This window comes from Rhodnius prolixus, unplaced genomic scaffold, assembly GCF_049639745.1.
Source record: "Rhodnius prolixus isolate KJV_2025 unplaced genomic scaffold, Rpr scaffold_9, whole genome shotgun sequence".
NCBI lineage: Eukaryota > Metazoa > Arthropoda > Insecta > Hemiptera > Reduviidae > Rhodnius > Rhodnius prolixus.
This window is the reverse complement of record NW_027411604.1, coordinates 8,729,519-8,747,824: the sequence shown is the minus strand read 5'-3', so window position 1 is coordinate 8,747,824 and position 18,306 is coordinate 8,729,519. Positions and strand designations below refer to the sequence as shown.

Genomic DNA, 18,306 nt, shown 5'->3' with positions numbered 1-18,306 from the left:
CAAGTGTAGTCGATGGTGAACCGTAATATAAATGTTCGAAATAATTTATTTTTATTTTTGCATAATTTCATTCTTTATTAAATACCTATGGAGGAAAAAATAGTGAAAAAATTCTAGAGAACATTTTAATGTCGAAAATTTAGCCTAAAAAGTGTTAATGGTGGGGCTTAGTAATGGTAGGTAGGCGTGGAATAGAGTGTGGATTACCCCCACTCTACATGCAGTTCTATTGGCCAGCATACACGCCCACAAGGCGCTAGGTCGATCCGCCATTAGGATTTTTAATGCGTTTTTTCTCTAATAAAACAATAGTTTAGATTTTTTTAACTATTTTTTCCTCTGTAGGTATTTCATAAAGAATCAATTTATACAATAATAATTTAAACCATAAAAATCGATTTAATTTTTAACTTAACTGTTTTATTTTGAAAAAATTCTTCTGTGAAATTAAAATTTGGCACATGATAATTGAAATAAAACACATTCTGCAATCGTTCATCAAGTGTAGTCGATGGTGAACCGTAATATAAATGTTCGAAATAATTTATTTTTATTTTTGCATAATTTCATTCTTTATTAAATACCTATGGAGGAAAAAATAGTGAAAAAATTCTAGAGAACATTTTAATGTCGAAAATTTAGCCTAAAAAGTGCTAATGGTGGGGTTTAGTAATGGTAGGTAGGCGTGGAATAGAGTGTGGATTACCCCCACTCTACATGCAGTTCTATTCGCCAGCATACACGCCCACAAGGCGCTAGTTCGATCCGCCATTAGGATATTTAATGCGTTTTTTCTCTAATAAAACAATAGTTTAGATTTTTTTAACTATTTTTTCCTCAGTAGGTATTTCATAAAGAATCAATTTATACATTAAAAATTTAAACCATAAAAATCGATTTATTTTGAACTTAACTGTTTTATTTTGAAAAAATTCTTCCGTGAAATTAAAATTAGGCACATGATGATTGAAATAAAACACATTCTGCAATCGTTCATAAAGAGTAGTCGATGGTGAACCGTAATATAAATGTTCGAAATAATTTATTTTTATTTTTGCATAATTTCATTCTTTATTAAATACCTATGGAGGAAAATATAGTGAAAAAATTCTAGAGAACATTTTAATGTCGAAAATTTAGCCTAAAAAGTGTTAATGGTGGGGCTTAGTAATGGTAGGTAGGCGTGGAATAGAGTGTGGATTACCCCCACTCTACATGCAGTTCTATTGGCCAGCATACACGCCCACAAGGCGCTAGGTCGATCCGCCATTAGGATTTTTAATGCGTTTTTTCTCTAATAAAACAATAGTATAGATTTTTTTAACTATTTTTTCCTCCGTAGGTATTTCATAAAGAATCAATTTATACATTAAAAATTTAAACCATAAAAATCGATTTATTTTGAACTTAACTGTTTTATTTTGAAAAAATTCTTCCGTGAAATTAAAATTAGGCACATGATGATTGAAATAAAACACATTCTGCAATCGTTCATAAAGTTTAGTCGATGGTGAATCGTAATATAAATGTTCGAAATAATTTATTTTTATTTTTGCATAATTTCATTCTTTATTAAATACCTATGGAGGAAAATATAGTGAAAAAATTCTAGAGAACATTTTAATGTCGAAAATTTAGCCTAAAAAGTGTTAATGGTGGGGCTTAGTAATGGTAGGTAGGCGTGGAATAGAGTGTGGATTACCCCCACTCTACATGCAGTTCTATTGGCCAGCATACACGCCCACAAGGCGCTAGGTCGATCCGCCATTAGGATTTTTAATGCGTTTTTTCTCTAATAAAACAATAGTATAGATTTTTTTAACTATTTTTTCCTCCGTAGGTATTTCATAAAGAATCAATTTATACATTAAAAATTTAAACCATAAAAATCGATTTATTTTGAACTTAACTGTTTTATTTTGAAAAAATTCTTCCGTGAAATTAAAATTAGGCACATGATGATTGAAATAAAACACATTCTGCAATCGTTCATAAAGTTTAGTCGATGGTGAATCGTAATATAAATGTTCGAAATAATTTATTTTTATTTTTGCATAATTTCATTCTTTATTAAATACCTATGGAGGAAAATATAGTGAAAAAATTCTAGAGAACATTTTAATGTCGAAAATTTAGCCTAAAAAGTGTTAATGGTGGGGCTTAGTAATGGTAGGTAGGCGTGGAATAGAGTGTGGATTACCCCCACTCTACATGCAGTTCTATTGGCCAGCATACACGCCCACAAGGCGCTAGGTCGATCCGCCATTAGGATTTTTAATGCGTTTTTTCTCTAATAAAACAATAGTATAGATTTTTTTAACTATTTTTTCCTCCGTAGGTATTTCATAAAGAATCAATTTATACATTAAAAATTTAAACCATAAAAATCGATTTAATTTTTAACTTAACTGTTTTATTTTGAAAAAATTCTTCTGTGAAATTAAAATTAGGCACATGATGATTGAAATAAAACACATTCTGCAATCGTTCATCAAGTGTAGTCGATGGTGAACCGTAATATAAATGTTCGAAATAATTTATTTTTATTTTTGCATAATTTCATTCTTTATTAAATACCTATGGAGGAAAAAATAGTGAAAAAATTCTAGAGAACATTTTAATGTCGAAAATTTAGCCTAAAAAGTGCTAATGGTGGGGTTTAGTAATGGTAGGTAGGCGTGGAATAGAGTGTGGATTACCCCCACTCTACATGCAGTTCTATTCGCCAGCATACACGCCCACAAGGCGCTAGTTCGATCCGCCATTAGGATATTTAATGCGTTTTTTCTCTAATAAAACAATAGTTTAGATTTTTTTAACTATTTTTTCCTCAGTAGGTATTTCATAAAGAATCAATTTATACATTAAAAATTTAAACCATAAAAATCGATTTATTTTGAACTTAACTGTTTTATTTTGAAAAAATTCTTCCGTGAAATTAAAATTAGGCACATGATGATTGAAATAAAACACATTCTGCAATCGTTCATAAAGAGTAGTCGATGGTGAACCGTAATATAAATGTTCGAAATAATTTATTTTTATTTTTGCATAATTTCATTCTTTATTAAATACCTATGGAGGAAAATATAGTGAAAAAATTCTAGAGAACATTTTAATGTCGAAAATTTAGCCTAAAAAGTGTTAATGGTGGGGCTTAGTAATGGTAGGTAGGCGTGGAATAGAGTGTGGATTACCCCCACTCTACATGCAGTTCTATTGGCCAGCATACACGCCCACAAGGCGCTAGGTCGATCCGCCATTAGGATTTTTAATGCGTTTTTTCTCTAATAAAACAATAGTATAGATTTTTTTAACTATTTTTTCCTCCGTAGGTATTTCATAAAGAATCAATTTATACATTAAAAATTTAAACCATAAAAATCGATTTATTTTGAACTTAACTGTTTTATTTTGAAAAAATTCTTCCGTGAAATTAAAATTAGGCACATGATGATTGAAATAAAACACATTCTGCAATCGTTCATAAAGTTTAGTCGATGGTGAATCGTAATATAAATGTTCGAAATAATTTATTTTTATTTTTGCATAATTTCATTCTTTATTAAATACCTATGGAGGAAAATATAGTGAAAAAATTCTAGAGAACATTTTAATGTCGAAAATTTAGCCTAAAAAGTGTTAATGGTGGGGCTTAGTAATGGTAGGTAGGCGTGGAATAGAGTGTGGATTACCCCCACTCTACATGCAGTTCTATTGGCCAGCATACACGCCCACAAGGCGCTAGGTCGATCCGCCATTAGGATTTTTAATGCGTTTTTTCTCTAATAAAACAATAGTATAGATTTTTTTAACTATTTTTTCCTCCGTAGGTATTTCATAAAGAATCAATTTATACATTAAAAATTTAAACCATAAAAATCGATTTATTTTGAACTTAACTGTTTTATTTTGAAAAAATTCTTCCGTGAAATTAAAATTAGGCACATGATGATTGAAATAAAACACATTCTGCAATCGTTCATAAAGTTTAGTCGATGGTGAATCGTAATATAAATGTTCGAAATAATTTATTTTTATTTTTGCATAATTTCATTCTTTATTAAATACCTATGGAGGAAAATATAGTGAAAAAATTCTAGAGAACATTTTAATGTCGAAAATTTAGCCTAAAAAGTGTTAATGGTGGGGCTTAGTAATGGTAGGTAGGCGTGGAATAGAGTGTGGATTACCCCCACTCTACATGCAGTTCTATTGGCCAGCATACACGCCCACAAGGCGCTAGGTCGATCCGCCATTAGGATTTTTAATGCGTTTTTTCTCTAATAAAACAATAGTATAGATTTTTTTAACTATTTTTTCCTCCGTAGGTATTTCATAAAGAATCAATTTATACATTAAAAATTTAAACCATAAAAATCGATTTATTTTGAACTTAACTGTTTTATTTTGAAAAAATTCTTCTGTGAAATTAAAATTAGGCACATGATGATTGAAATAAAACACATTCTGCAATCGTTCATAAAGTGTAGTCGATGGTGAATCGTAATATAAATGTTCGAAATAATTTATTTTTATTTTTGCATAATTTCATTCTTTATTAAATACCTATGGAGGAAAATATAGTGAAAAAATTCTAGAGAACATTTTAATGTCGAAAATTTAGCCTAAAATGTGTTAATGGTGGGGCTTAGTAATGTTAGGTAGGCGTGGAATAGAGTGTGGATTACCCCCACTCTACATGCAGTTCTATTGGCCAGCATACACGCCCACAAGGCGCTAGGTCGATCCGCCATTAGGATTTTTAATGCGTTTTTTCTCTAATAAAACAATAGTTTAGATTTTTTTAACTATTTTTTCCTCTGTAGGTATTTCATAAAGAATCAATTTATACAATAATAATTTAAACCATAAAAATCGATTTAATTTTTAACTTAACTGTTTTATTTTGAAAAAATTCTTCTGTGAAATTAAAATTTGGCACATGATAATTGAAATAAAACACATTCTGCAATCGTTCATCAAGTGTAGTCGATGGTGAATCGTAATATAAAGGTTCGAAATAATTTATTTTCATTTTTGCATAATTTCATTCTTTATTAAATACCTATGGAGGAAAAAATAGTGAAAAAATTCTAGAGAACATTTTAATGTCGAAAATTTAGCCTAAAAAGTGTTAATGGTGGGGTTTAGTAATGGTAGGTAGGCGTGGAATAGAGTGTGGATTACCCCCACTCTACATGCAGTTCTATTCGCCAGCATACACGCCCACAAGGCGCTAGTTCGATCCGCCATTAGGATATTTAATGCGTTTTTTCTCTAATAAAACAATAGTTTAGATTTTTTTAACTATTTTTTCCTCAGTAGGTATTTCATAAAGAATCAATTTATACATTAAAAATTTAAACCATAAAAATCGATTTATTTTGAACTTAACTGTTTTATTTTGAAAAAATTCTTCCGTGAAATTAAAATTAGGCACATGATGATTGAAATAAAACACATTCTGCAATCGTTCATAAAGAGTAGTCGATGGTGAACCGTAATATAAATGTTCGAAATAATTTATTTTTATTTTTGCATAATTTCATTCTTTATTAAATACCTATGGAGGAAAATATAGTGAAAAAATTCTAGAGAACATTTTAATGTCGAAAATTTAGCCTAAAAAGTGTTAATGGTGGGGCTTAGTAATGGTAGGTAGGCGTGGAATAGAGTGTGGATTACCCCCACTCTACATGCAGTTCTATTGGCCAGCATACACGCCCACAAGGCGCTAGGTCGATCCGCCATTAGGATTTTTAATGCGTTTTTTCTCTAATAAAACAATAGTTTAGATTTTTTTAACTATTTTTTCCTCTGTAGGTATTTCATAAAGAATCAATTTATACAATAATTATTTAAACCATAAAAATCGATTTAATTTTTAACTTAACTGTTTTATTTTGAAAAAATTCTTCTGTGAAATTAAAATTTGGCACATGATAATTGAAATAAAACACATTCTGCAATCGTTCATCAAGTGTAGTCGATGGTGAACCGTAATATAAATGTTCGAAATAATTTATTTTTATTTTTGCATAATTTCATTCTTTATTAAATACCTATGGAGGAAAAAATAGTGAAAAAATTCTAGAGAACATTTTAATGTCGAAAATTTAGCCTAAAAAGTGCTAATGGTGGGGTTTAGTAATGGTAGGTAGGCGTGGAATAGAGTGTGGATTACCCCCACTCTACATGCAGTTCTATTCGCCAGCATACACGCCCACAAGGCGCTAGTTCGATCCGCCATTAGGATATTTAATGCGTTTTTTCTCTAATAAAACAATAGTTTAGATTTTTTTAACTATTTTTTCCTCAGTAGGTATTTCATAAAGAATCAATTTATACATTAAAAATTTAAACCATAAAAATCGATTTATTTTGAACTTAACTGTTTTATTTTGAAAAAATTCTTCCGTGAAATTAAAATTAGGCACATGATGATTGAAATAAAACACATTCTGCAATCGTTCATATAGAGTAGTCGATGGTGAACCGTAATATAAATGTTCGAAATAATTTATTTTTATTTTTGCATAATTTCATTCTTTAATTAATACCTATGGAGGAAAATATAGTGAAAAAATTCTAGAGAACATTTTAATGTCGAAAATTTAGCCTAAAAAGTGTTAATGGTGGGGCTTAGTAATGGTAGGTAGGCGTGGAATAGAGTGTGGATTACCCCCACTCTACATGCAGTTCTATTGGCCAGCATACACGCCCACAAGGCGCTAGGTCGATCCGCCATTAGGATTTTTAATGCGTTTTTTCTCTAATAAAACAATAGTTTAGATTTTTTTAACTATTTTTTCCTCTGTAGGTATTTCATAAAGAATCAATTTATACAATAATAATTTAAACCATAAAAATCGATTTAATTTTTAACTTAACTGTTTTATTTTGAAAAAATTCTTCTGTGAAATTAAAATTTGGCACATGATAATTGAAATAAAACACATTCTGCAATCGTTCATCAAGTGTAGTCGATGGTGAACCGTAATATAAATGTTCGAAATAATTTATTTTTATTTTTGCATAATTTCATTCTTTATTAAATACCTATGGAGGAAAAAATAGTGAAAAAATTCTAGAGAACATTTTAATGTCGAAAATTTAGCCTAAAAAGTGTTAATGGTGGGGCTTAGTAATGGTAGGTAGGCGTGGAATAGAGTGTGGATTACCCCCACTCTACATGCAGTTCTATTGGCCAGCATACACGCCCACAAGGCGCTAGGTCGATCCGCCATTAGGATTTTTAATGCGTTTTTTCTCTAATAAAACAATAGTTTAGATTTTTTTAACTATTTTTTCCTCTGTAGGTATTTCATAAAGAATCAATTTATACAATAATAATTTAAACCATAAAAATCGATTTAATTTTTAACTTAACTGTTTTATTTTGAAAAAATTCTTCTGTGAAATTAAAATTTGGCACATGATAATTGAAATAAAACACATTCTGCAATCGTTCATCAAGTGTAGTCGATGGTGAACCGTAATATAAATGTTCGAAATAATTTATTTTTATTTTTGCATAATTTCATTCTTTATTAAATACCTATGGAGGAAAAAATAGTGAAAAAATTCTAGAGAACATTTTAATGTCGAAAATTTAGCCTAAAAAGTGTTAATGGTGGGGCTTAGTAATGGTAGGTAGGCGTGGAATAGAGTGTGGATTACCCCCACTCTACATGCAGTTCTATTGGCCAGCATACACGCCCACAAGGCGCTAGGTCGATCCGCCATTAGGATTTTTAATGCGTTTTTTCTCTAATAAAACAATAGTTTAGATTTTTTTAACTATTTTTTCCTCTGTAGGTATTTCATAAAGAATCAATTTATACAATAATAATTTAAACCATAAAAATCGATTTAATTTTTAACTTAACTGTTTTATTTTGAAAAAATTCTTCTGTGAAATTAAAATTTGGCACATGATAATTGAAATAAAACACATTCTGCAATCGTTCATCAAGTGTAGTCGATGGTGAACCGTAATATAAATGTTCGAAATAATTTATTTTTATTTTTGCATAATTTCATTCTTTATTAAATACCTATGGAGGAAAAAATAGTGAAAAAATTCTAGAGAACATTTTAATGTCGAAAATTTAGCCTAAAAAGTGCTAATGGTGGGGTTTAGTAATGGTAGGTAGGCGTGGAATAGAGTGTGGATTACCCCCACTCTACATGCAGTTCTATTCGCCAGCATACACGCCCACAAGGCGCTAGTTCGATCCGCCATTAGGATATTTAATGCGTTTTTTCTCTAATAAAACAATAGTTTAGATTTTTTTAACTATTTTTTCCTCAGTAGGTATTTCATAAAGAATCAATTTATACATTAAAAATTTAAACCATAAAAATCGATTTATTTTGAACTTAACTGTTTTATTTTGAAAAAATTCTTCCGTGAAATTAAAATTAGGCACATGATGATTGAAATAAAACACATTCTGCAATCGTTCATAAAGAGTAGTCGATGGTGAACCGTAATATAAATGTTCGAAATAATTTATTTTTATTTTTGCATAATTTCATTCTTTATTAAATACCTATGGAGGAAAATATAGTGAAAAAATTCTAGAGAACATTTTAATGTCGAAAATTTAGCCTAAAATGTGTTAATGGTGGGGCTTAGTAATGGTAGGTAGGCGTGGAATAGAGTGTGGATTACCCCCACTCTACATGCAGTTCTATTGGCCAGCATACACGCCCACAAGGCGCTAGGTCGATCCGCCATTAGGATTTTTAATGCGTTTTTTCTCTAATAAAACAATAGTTTAGATTTTTTTAACTATTTTTTCCTCTGTAGGTATTTCATAAAGAATCAATTTATACAATAATAATTTAAACCATAAAAATCGATTTAATTTTTAACTTAACTGTTTTATTTTGAAAAAATTCTTCTGTGAAATTAAAATTTGGCACATGATAATTGAAATAAAACACATTCTGCAATCGTTCATCAAGTGTAGTCGATGGTGAACCGTAATATAAATGTTCGAAATAATTTATTTTTATTTTTGCATAATTTCATTCTTTATTAAATACCTATGGAGGAAAAAATAGTGAAAAAATTCTAGAGAACATTTTAATGTCGAAAATTTAGCCTAAAAAGTGCTAATGGTGGGGTTTAGTAATGGTAGGTAGGCGTGGAATAGAGTGTGGATTACCCCCACTCTACATGCAGTTCTATTCGCCAGCATACACGCCCACAAGGCGCTAGTTCGATCCGCCATTAGGATATTTAATGCGTTTTTTCTCTAATAAAACAATAGTTTAGATTTTTTTAACTATTTTTTCCTCAGTAGGTATTTCATAAAGAATCAATTTATACATTAAAAATTTAAACCATAAAAATCGATTTATTTTGAACTTAACTGTTTTATTTTGAAAAAATTCTTCCGTGAAATTAAAATTAGGCACATGATGATTGAAATAAAACACATTCTGCAATCGTTCATAAAGAGTAGTCGATGGTGAACCGTAATATAAATGTTCGAAATAATTTATTTTTATTTTTGCATAATTTCATTCTTTATTAAATACCTATGGAGGAAAATATAGTGAAAAAATTCTAGAGAACATTTTAATGTCGAAAATTTAGCCTAAAATGTGTTAATGGTGGGGCTTAGTAATGGTAGGTAGGCGTGGAATAGAGTGTGGATTACCCCCACTCTACATGCAGTTCTATTGGCCAGCATACACGCCCACAAGGCGCTAGGTCGATCCGCCATTAGGATTTTTAATGCGTTTTTTCTCTAATAAAACAATAGTTTAGATTTTTTTAACTATTTTTTCCTCTGTAGGTATTTCATAAAGAATCAATTTATACAATAATAATTTAAACCATAAAAATCGATTTAATTTTTAACTTAACTGTTTTATTTTGAAAAAATTCTTCTGTGAAATTAAAATTTGGCACATGATAATTGAAATAAAACACATTCTGCAATCGTTCATCAAGTGTAGTCGATGGTGAACCGTAATATAAATGTTCGAAATAATTTATTTTTATTTTTGCATAATTTCATTCTTTATTAAATACCTATGGAGGAAAAAATAGTGAAAAAATTCTAGAGAACATTTTAATGTCGAAAATTTAGCCTAAAAAGTGCTAATGGTGGGGTTTAGTAATGGTAGGTAGGCGTGGAATAGAGTGTGGATTACCCCCACTCTACATGCAGTTCTATTCGCCAGCATACACGCCCACAAGGCGCTAGTTCGATCCGCCATTAGGATATTTAATGCGTTTTTTCTCTAATAAAACAATAGTTTAGATTTTTTTAACTATTTTTTCCTCAGTAGGTATTTCATAAAGAATCAATTTATACATTAAAAATTTAAACCATAAAAATCGATTTATTTTGAACTTAACTGTTTTATTTTGAAAAAATTCTTCCGTGAAATTAAAATTAGGCACATGATGATTGAAATAAAACACATTCTGCAATCGTTCATAAAGAGTAGTCGATGGTGAACCGTAATATAAATGTTCGAAATAATTTATTTTTATTTTTGCATAATTTCATTCTTTATTAAATACCTATGGAGGAAAATATAGTGAAAAAATTCTAGAGAACATTTTAATGTCGAAAATTTAGCCTAAAATGTGTTAATGGTGGGGCTTAGTAATGGTAGGTAGGCGTGGAATAGAGTGTGGATTACCCCCACTCTACATGCAGTTCTATTGGCCAGCATACACGCCCACAAGGCGCTAGGTCGATCCGCCATTAGGATTTTTAATGCGTTTTTTCTCTAATAAAACAATAGTTTAGATTTTTTTAACTATTTTTTCCTCTGTAGGTATTTCATAAAGAATCAATTTATACAATAATAATTTAAACCATAAAAATCGATTTAATTTTTAACTTAACTGTTTTATTTTGAAAAAATTCTTCTGTGAAATTAAAATTTGGCTCATGATAATTGAAATAAAACACATTCTGCAATCGTTCATCAAGTGTAGTCGATGGTGAACCGTAATATAAATGTTCGAAATAATTTATTTTTATTTTTGCATAATTTCATTCTTTATTAAATACCTATGGAGGAAAAAATAGTGAAAAAATTCTAGAGAACATTTTAATGTCGAAAATTTAGCCTAAAAAGTGCTAATGGTGGGGTTTAGTAATGGTAGGTAGGCGTGGAATAGAGTGTGGATTACCCCCACTCTACATGCAGTTCTATTCGCCAGCATACACGCCCACAAGGCGCTAGTTCGATCCGCCATTAGGATATTTAATTCGTTTTTTCTCTAATAAAACAATAGTTTAGATTTTTTTAACTATTTTTTCCTCAGTAGGTATTTCATAAAGAATCAATTTATACATTAAAAATTTAAACCATAAAAATCGATTTATTTTGAACTTAACTGTTTTATTTTGAAAAAATTCTTCCGTGAAATTAAAATTAGGCACTTGGTAATTAAAATAAAACACATTCTGCAATCGTTCATCAAGTGTAGTCGATGGTGAACCGTAATATAAATGTTCGAAATAATTTATTTTTATTTTTGCATAATTTCATTCTTTATTAAATACCTATGGAGGAAAAAATAGTGAAAAAATTCTAGAGAACATTTTAATGTCGAAAATTTAGCCTAAAAAGTGCTAATGGTGGGGTTTAGTAATGGTAGGTAGGCGTGGAATAGAGTGTGGATTACCCCCACTCTACATGCAGTTCTATTCGCCAGCATACACGCCCACAAGGCGCTAGTTCGATCCGCCATTAGGATATTTAATGCGTTTTTTCTCTAATAAAACAATAGTTTAGATTTTTTTAACTATTTTTTCCTCAGTAGGTATTTCATAAAGAATCAATTTATACATTAAAAATTTAAACCATAAAAATCGATTTATTTTGAACTTAACTGTTTTATTTTGAAAAAATTCTTCCGTGAAATTAAAATTAGGCACATGATGATTGAAATAAAACACATTCTGCAATCGTTCATAAAGAGTAGTCGATGGTGAACCGTAATATAAATGTTCGAAATAATTTATTTTTATTTTTGCATAATTTCATTCTTTATTAAATACCTATGGAGGAAAATATAGTGAAAAAATTCTAGAGAACATTTTAATGTCGAAAATTTAGCCTAAAATGTGTTAATGGTGGGGCTTAGTAATGGTAGGTAGGCGTGGAATAGAGTGTGGATTACCCCCACTCTACATGCAGTTCTATTGGCCAGCATACACGCCCACAAGGCGCTAGGTCGATCCGCCATTAGGATTTTTAATGCGTTTTTTCTCTAATAAAACAATAGTTTAGATTTTTTTAACTATTTTTTCCTCTGTAGGTATTTCATAAAGAATCAATTTATACAATAATAATTTAAACCATAAAAATCGATTTAATTTTTAACTTAACTGTTTTATTTTGAAAAAATTCTTCTGTGAAATTAAAATTTGGCACATGATAATTGAAATAAAACACATTCTGCAATCGTTCATCAAGTGTAGTCGATGGTGAACCGTAATATAAATGTTCGAAATAATTTATTTTTATTTTTGCATAATTTCATTCTTTATTAAATACCTATGGAGGAAAAAATAGTGAAAAAATTCTAGAGAACATTTTAATGTCGAAAATTTAGCCTAAAAAGTGCTAATGGTGGGGTTTAGTAATGGTAGGTAGGCGTGGAATAGAGTGTGGATTACCCCCACTCTACATGCAGTTCTATTCGCCAGCATACACGCCCACAAGGCGCTAGTTCGATCCGCCATTAGGATATTTAATGCGTTTTTTCTCTAATAAAACAATAGTTTAGATTTTTTTAACTATTTTTTCCTCAGTAGGTATTTCATAAAGAATCAATTTATACATTAAAAATTTAAACCATAAAAATCGATTTATTTTGAACTTAACTGTTTTATTTTGAAAAAATTCTTCCGTGAAATTAAAATTAGGCACTTGGTAATTAAAATAAAACACATTCTGCAATCGTTCATCAAGTGTAGTCGATGGTGAACCGTAATATAAATGTTCGAAATAATTTATTTTTATTTTTGCATAATTTCATTCTTTATTAAATACCTATGGAGGAAAAAATAGTGAAAAAATTCTAGAGAACATTTTAATGTCGAAAATTTAGCCTAATCTTAGGGACATAGTAGTGGTAGGTGGGCGTTGTTTACCCCTACTTCCCTACAGTTTTATTTTGGTTCTCCATCACTAAAACCCAACTGCTGATGAGTGTGCGGTTACTTAATAAAAAACTGCATTGACCGAATCCTTTCAATAAAACCTTCCAGGTAAATCTTGGTACTAAGGATTCCGGAACGCTCAACCTTTCATGGCGACCAGGATAAGCGAAAACCTCACTGTTTCTCGAGTCCAAGTTACCACCAATACTAGTTCGAATGCTTGGTATAATGAAGTCTCTCGATACTTGAATGAAGAAGGAATTGCAATTATCGGCACCTTCACCATAGTTGTATTTTCTTCTCTAAGTCATTATGATGATGTAGCTTAGAGTTAAACTCTACAAATTTTACACTATTCTGAAGATGGTGATAGATTTACCGAAACGTTGGGGAGATAAAACAAAATTTTGTGTTTGATTTTATTGATTGACCGCATCTTAGTATTCCCAAAAGCCCCCTCTTATCTTTCTAACCTCACTCTTCACAAAGCCCTGAATATCCCCTTAGTCATTGAAACAATGCATTCACGATTCCTCAATTTCCACAGAAGCCTGTCCTGTCATCCCCTATTCAACAGCTCAAACTCGTTCCTCATCAACCCATCCTGATAATCTACCACGACGTCTACTACGACCTTGGCCTCATGATCTCCTATCCTAGATCTTTCCAGTCAATAAAATTCCCTAGAATGTCAGCACTGGCTGATCTCTCTCTTCCTGTGTCTGTACGGTTGCGGTGTGCTTACGCATCATGTACTATTCTTATTATTTCATCCACGCTTACTGATGTACATATATGTATTTTTATACAATTAGCAAATAAAAAATGGGAAATAAAGAGTAAAGACTATGGCGATGCTTAGAGTTCAGTTTCTTAAGAGCCTCGCAAAAAAAAGAAATCAATAACCTGAGATACGACATTTAGGTAGGGAAGGATTATACGAATAGATTATAAGTAGAAAAATACCGTTTTCAGAATAATCTAGGAAACTTTCAAATATTTTGAAGTATGCATCCATCGTTATTAAAAATATTACAATACAGAAAACAGCACACACTTCTAATACCGTTTATGGTTTCAGAATATTGATTCAGAAGGCGCTGGGTGCCAAGTCATGCATCTTTCAATAGTATTCAGTCATTTTAGTGAATGCTATAATGTTGAGATCAAATTATTAGCATTATTGTTTTTGTTGGAGGTGGGGCATAAATTGTAAGTTAAAAGTAAATTTGGTTACGTATTTAAATTGCGCTAGTAGAGAAATTGTGTACGTGATCTCCATAGATCTTTTTATTTATTATTCTTTATTCAGCGGACCTTAAAACATATGTTTCCATGTTGAATAAAAGAAGATAATGTTCCCATTTTGAAATGTAAGTTAAGAACGCGGAAGTATGCGTGCGGATGTGGTGACAATTTAAGAGAAAGTTACAAGTGTCCTGTTGTTGATATCCGAGAGGCAACACAATCTTATATAGAGGCTTGTTTCCCTCCTTCTACTCCCGCCCAGACTTAACTTCTAGGTAATTGTAACATAAATTAACCGTGTTAAATTTGTAAAGGAATTGTTGTCCTTACATATTCTATAGACAATTTCTTCTACTTCGCACACTTGAGACATTTTGTCGTCTTTGTTGCAGTTTACATTTCATCTAAACTGGCTTAATAAACATTCTTTCTTTTATCTCTTTATAATCGGATGCAAAACTATCATTTCTATTCCATCTCTATCATTCTTTATGTCTTCATTTGGAGATCTGATTGTTATTTCGGATCTGCCATGTTTATCAGAAAATACTTTTAAGCAGTTTCTTTTAAATTGAAATATCTCTTCCTTATTCTTATAAACTTGCTACGCTTTTTCTTTTAAGTTCGTATCTTAATTGCTGTACTCTGAAGTGTTGTTCTAGTTGAAATATATAATTAAATCGCGTGTACATTTTTATCAAGATTGAAATGTCCAAATTTTCTTTAATTCCAAATTAGAAAAACATCATTTTCAGGAAGTACGAATTTCCTGAAATTATTTTATAATTTTTACATTTTTGAAAAAAAATATAAATTTAGGGCTTATAACATTACCCCCATGAAAATTCATTCGATGAATAATAATTTGTTTATTTGTGGTAAATAATCGAGTTGCAACAATCGTGCCAAAAGTTAAGGTTATCTTTTGGACAATTAGAGTGTAAATTAGAAGTGTAGTTTAATTCTGATAAGTGTGGAGTCAATAATCAAGCTTGAAATTAATGATGGCCACGCTACGTTGCAAAAGATCATATATAATACTTACGTTTTAAATGTCATAATACCTGCGAATGGATCTTAGAAATAGGGAGATTTGCATCTTTTCGGACAGTCAAGCTGCACTAAAGGCCGCTTCACTTCCTTTAGAACTACCTCTTCCCTGGTTTGGGACTATAAGAAAGCCATGGAACAACTGGCTCGGCATAATAAAGTTCGGCTGGAATGGGTGCCGGGGCCTGTGGGGATCAAGAGGAATGAAGCAGCTGATCTACTGGTCAGGAATAGAGGTAACATTCCTTTCATTGGCCCGGAACCCAGTCCTGGGGTGCAGTTCGTGAGGCTCTCAGAGATTGGATCTGGTGAGAACATGAAAATAACTGAAGCTGTGTCCTGGAGTTAAACACAGCAAGACTATGATGCCTTGGCTGTGTAAACAAAGAACCAAAGAGGCTCTGTGCTTGGGTAGAAATCAGATTACTCAGATCACAGGCCTATTCACGAGGACATGGTAGGTTCAGGAAGCATCTGTACAAGGTGGTGGCTTATTAGCTCGGAACCGTTGTGCAGATTGTGTCTGGAAGAGGAGGAAACGGCCTTTCACCTGCTGTTCTTTTGTGGTCCAAACGAGCGGTTACGCTATGAAACCTTTGGCTTTTTGTGTCCGAAGAAGATAGTAGCGCAAAAAGAACTAGTAGGGAAAGTCATCAACCTTCTTATAAGGGGAGGTTTCGACTATTAGATCCAAAGGGAGCTGGCACAATAAGCCTCTTTTGGCTGCGGTGCCCTAGGGCATAGGTTCCTTCCCGCTTTTCTAATCTGGTCTAAATGCCATAATGGTATGTCCCATATTACACATATACCATCAGATTAAACCCCTTAATTAGGGTTTTGTCAAAGCTAAGGGTTTCCATAGAATAACATTTCATTTTTCTCAACAATTTTTTCATCTTTACAAATTTATTAATATTGAGCTTTAAAGATCTAAGTTCAAGGAACAAATAAATTTTCACCTGATTAGATTGCTGTCTAAAATACTTGAACCTGTCACTTCCGTTGTCCTTAAAGAAAGAAGAAATTTATACATAGAAATTACTTATTCTAAATTACCATTTTCCGGTAGCATTGAAATATGAATGATATAAATAAAGCCGTGAATGTTGCTGGTGTATATAGAAAAGTGATAGTGTAACTGATTGGATTTGAAGTCTATTGTATGCCATGGCATTATGGATCTGTCCCAAGTCCAAGGACATTTCACAGTCTCAGATATGTCTGTTTGTCTGTAGTTAATAACAATACTGATTGTTATCTGCTTTTTTTTATTATTTTTTATCGCGCTATAATCAGTCAGTTATGCGGAAGATAATGTAATGTAGGAAACCTGTCGAAAATTGTGATAATATTACTGGATATTTTGCTTTTTCCAAAAAAAAAAAGGAAGGTTCCATTTTCTTGTAAGTTTGGAGAAAAATAGAGAATATTTTTGAGAATGATCATGTGCTGAAGCAAAGTTCAAGCAACAAGGAAGACATTCCTAAATGCAGTTTTTCTTTTTTAACTTCTTTACTAAATTGTTGATCGGTCAGTTTGTACATACATTATGTATAACATATAACATGCGATTCTGGCAACATGGTTTGGCTAAACGTGACCAACATCTTATTAAAACTAACCGGAATTTGGTTTTAAAGTCAATGCCATTCTACAAGAACAATGATCTTTATCGCTGTTATTGACATTGTTTTTTTTACCATTTACTTTTCTTTTAAAGAACTTCTTCAGTTCTAGCCTTTAGAGGTATTGGTTTCAGGTGTCTTTTTCTGTTTTTATACCTATCTGCCGCAGGTACTTTTAAAGTTATGCTTCTTTTCTTCATTGCTTACCAATTAGGACTTTGCTAATACATGCAGTCGTCGTCTTATAATATGCTAATTTGGTTAGCAGATTTGGGCGAAAAATATGAGGAATATTTTAGATGACAATCTTTTGTCGACGTGGTAATGGCGGAAAAAAGAAAGTAGAGAATTATAGGCAGAATGTTATCTTCTAAAGTAAATCTGTATCTCATGAAGAGATGTCCTATAGCTGGGATTTCATTTTCATTTTTAATGATTGACTTTTTAATTACTGTAATCTCTTGCACTCTTCTACATTTTTTTTTGTAATCATTTACTAACTTTTCATTTTTTGTTTTATGTATTTCAGGAAAATCTGATAATTTGCTCAAAGAAAACGAAAGATGGAAACGTCAGATTGGTGGGGGTAAGTGATGATTTAAAAATATATATATTTATAAATATTAATTTTAAGTACCACAAATTTGAAATTTACATTGTCTTGGCGCATTTGAGTTTCAAAACGTGATAATTTCTCACCTAAATAGTTTTATAGTAAAAAAAAATGAATTTGATGAATTGGAACGGAGTTTGTTTTTTAAAAAAACAAAAACAAAATAAATAATTCGTGTAGAACTAAAAGTGCCTAATTACGGTGCTAAGGCACAAAGAAGTATCTTGTTGCCTTCATTGCCTGGAAGTAATAAACGCCTTCGCGTTTTTGGTTTTTTCACTTTAATGTTTAGTTTGTCCTTACAAATATTTTTGTATTCTTTGCTAAAACAAGAATACAACAACAAAGTGGGAGAAATTTATTAACTAAGAATGTGTAATTATCTGGTTTTTTTTGTACTATTTCAAGCTAACCTTTTAAATTCTTTTACAGTTGTAAATTAGATTATAATATTCGAATCTTTCTCCCTTTAAAATTTTTAAAAATTCTAACGCTTATGTCCAGTCATTTATGACTACATCAACTAACCTGGGGGAGCTTCATTTTTTTAAAAAAAAAGGTAGAGGTAAGAGATTTATGGGCGTTTTACATCCGTTTCTTTATTCTTTTATTGTAG

The 18,306-nt window shown here is 31.1% G+C and overlaps 1 protein-coding gene across 4 annotated transcripts in view; it reads left to right on the top strand.

The window, feature by feature from the left end:
- The window catches only part of LOC141454700 (uncharacterized), a 211,009-nt gene that overhangs the window by 161,024 nt on the left and 31,679 nt on the right, over nucleotides 1–18,306 (top strand). For all 4 annotated transcript variants that reach the window (XM_074129218.1, XM_074129216.1, XM_074129217.1 and 1 more), the window contains exon 2: nucleotides 17,607–17,663. In XM_074129218.1, the coding sequence (XP_073985319.1) occupies nucleotides 17,607–17,663 (57 nt within the window). The remainder of the gene's footprint in view (nucleotides 1–17,606; nucleotides 17,664–18,306) is intronic.